This window comes from Mustela nigripes, chromosome 10 (genome assembly GCF_022355385.1).
Source record: "Mustela nigripes isolate SB6536 chromosome 10, MUSNIG.SB6536, whole genome shotgun sequence".
Taxonomy (NCBI): Eukaryota; Metazoa; Chordata; class Mammalia; order Carnivora; family Mustelidae; genus Mustela; species Mustela nigripes.
This window is the reverse complement of record NC_081566.1, coordinates 47,414,647-47,416,656: the sequence shown is the minus strand read 5'-3', so window position 1 is coordinate 47,416,656 and position 2,010 is coordinate 47,414,647. Positions and strand designations below refer to the sequence as shown.

Sequence of the window (2,010 nt, the reverse complement as noted above, 5' to 3'; positions counted from 1 at the left end):
TTGCAGGAACACTCTTGCAAAGTACCAGTATAAAACAATAACTCTCTGTAAATGAACAAAAAACTTTAAATGCCCATTCTTAAAGATCTGATGAATTCATCAGGATGGAATTGACAAAGAAAACTTGGCTATTTCTGTGACATTCAACATTTTAAGGCAATAACTAGAATTGTGACATTATACAAGGACGTATCAAATTTTTAGGGATTTCATACAATTTCTAATACATTATATCATGTATCCACATAATATGGCTTAAAAAGACTTATCATCATATCATTACTTCCCATGTAGCTTAACATACCAAATAAGCCTAAGTAGTGTAACATCTCTCTTTTTATAAGGAGAGAGAACAAATATTTTTTTTTTAAGATTGTATTATTTGATTTTATTTTACACTAGGTGGCGGGCACAAAGCAAACCTCCTTAATAAAGTTGACAATTAGCTTCACTCAGAACACTTTTAATAATGCACATAAAAAAAAGAAGTATTCATCTTACAAATTGTTCTGCAATCCAAATATACAATAGCTTGGAAAACAACGTTTAGAAAACAAAAGCCAATGTAAAAAGACAGATTAAAACAACTAGAACAGTACAGGTTTCATATGGCTCTGATTTTACAGTTTTCTTACTGCATCATCAATGTCCGAAATCTGTTCCTTCAGTTGGCTCCATTGCTCGGGATTTAAAGAAATACCTTTTCTTCCAGGTTTCATTTCACCTTCTGGATCCATCCAATATTCTCTAATATCAATTAGGACTTTTCCTTTAAAGTCCCGAACACTGACGTACCTCATTTTCCCAATCTGGACCATGTTATCATCTCTGCTGCTGCTGCTCTGCTTAGAGGATGACAGGGCTCTTGAAGTTTCACCAGTCTTTTGCTTCTTCACAGGTTTCTCTGGAGTAACTTGCTTTTTCCTCTTTAACTTTTTGTCAACCTCACTGTCAGAATCGCTGCCCGAAGAGCTTGAAGAAACAAGTTCCTTTGATTTAGGCATTGCTCCACTCTTGCAGCCGAACTGCCTTCTGCTTGCTCGCTTGCAACTGCGAGAACAAATATTTTTAAATGTTTCAGGAACCATCTGAAAACTCTCAAATTTAATTTGAGGTCAAAAAAGACTTTTTTAGGGTACCTGGGTGGCTCAGTGGGTTAAAGCCTCTGCTTTCAGCTCAGGTCATGATCCCAGGGTCCTGGGATCAAACCCTGCATCGGGCACTCTGCTCAGCAGGGAGCCTGCTTTCCTTCCCCTCTCTCTGCCTGCTTCTCTGCCTACTTGTGATCTCTGTCAAATAAATTTTTAAAAAATTAAGAAAAAAAAGACTTTTTTAGAATTTGATTTGGGGAAGTTTGTCAGAAAATATTAAAAGAGTTAGAGACTTGACTAAATAGAATTATAGCTCATTATAAAATGATAATTATCTATTTAATGAAAGTGACAAGATCTTAAGGACAAATACAAGAGATTACATGGTATGAACAAAACCAATAAAAGATCCCATAAAGCACAGAAAATTATTTTGATAAAACAGAATTTTTGCTTTCTAGTCAGATTACTTAAAAGGTAAGGAAACTTTCATAATCTGTTATTAAAAGTAGACCAAAAGTCCAAGAAAGTGTTATCTTCCTTAAGAGAGAAAAAACCCAATTCTAATTTTATACCAGCTTACTTTTGACATTAAAATGTATTTAATTTAAATTTATTCTAACCTTAGCCAACTCAACCACACATTAAAATTCCTTTCCAAAGATTCCTTCTCCACAAACCTTCTACAACTTTCTTTTTTGTCAACAAAAATACATCTCCATTCCTCATTACTTCTTTTACTAAAAATACTCATACTACTTACTTAGCATGGGAGATTTTCTCTTATTATTTCTAGTAACTTTACACCTATTAATTAGAATTCTCAATCCTTGGAAATCATAATTTCTATGAAAACTAAAGAAATTGTGAACTGTTATGCCAGCATTCTTTAGATTGGCCAATTTATTAATACAATTCA

General features: G+C 33.6%; 1 protein-coding gene across 1 annotated transcript; it reads right to left on the bottom strand.

The window, feature by feature from the left end:
* Nucleotides 1-447: 447 nt before the first annotated feature.
* Nucleotides 448-1,052, bottom strand: LOC132026189 (activated RNA polymerase II transcriptional coactivator p15-like). Its single transcript, XM_059414107.1, has one exon. The coding sequence runs from the start codon at nt 1,002-1,004 to the stop codon at nt 621-623; it is 384 nt and encodes a 127-aa protein (XP_059270090.1). The 5' UTR covers nt 1,005-1,052; the 3' UTR covers nt 448-620.
* Between the last annotated feature and the right edge of the window lie 958 nt (nt 1,053-2,010).

Excerpts from the sequence above, each read along its gene's own strand:
- LOC132026189 (XM_059414107.1), bottom strand. The coding sequence starts at position 1,004 with ATGCCTAAATCAAAGGAACTTGTTTCTTCAAGCTCTTCGGGCAGCGAT.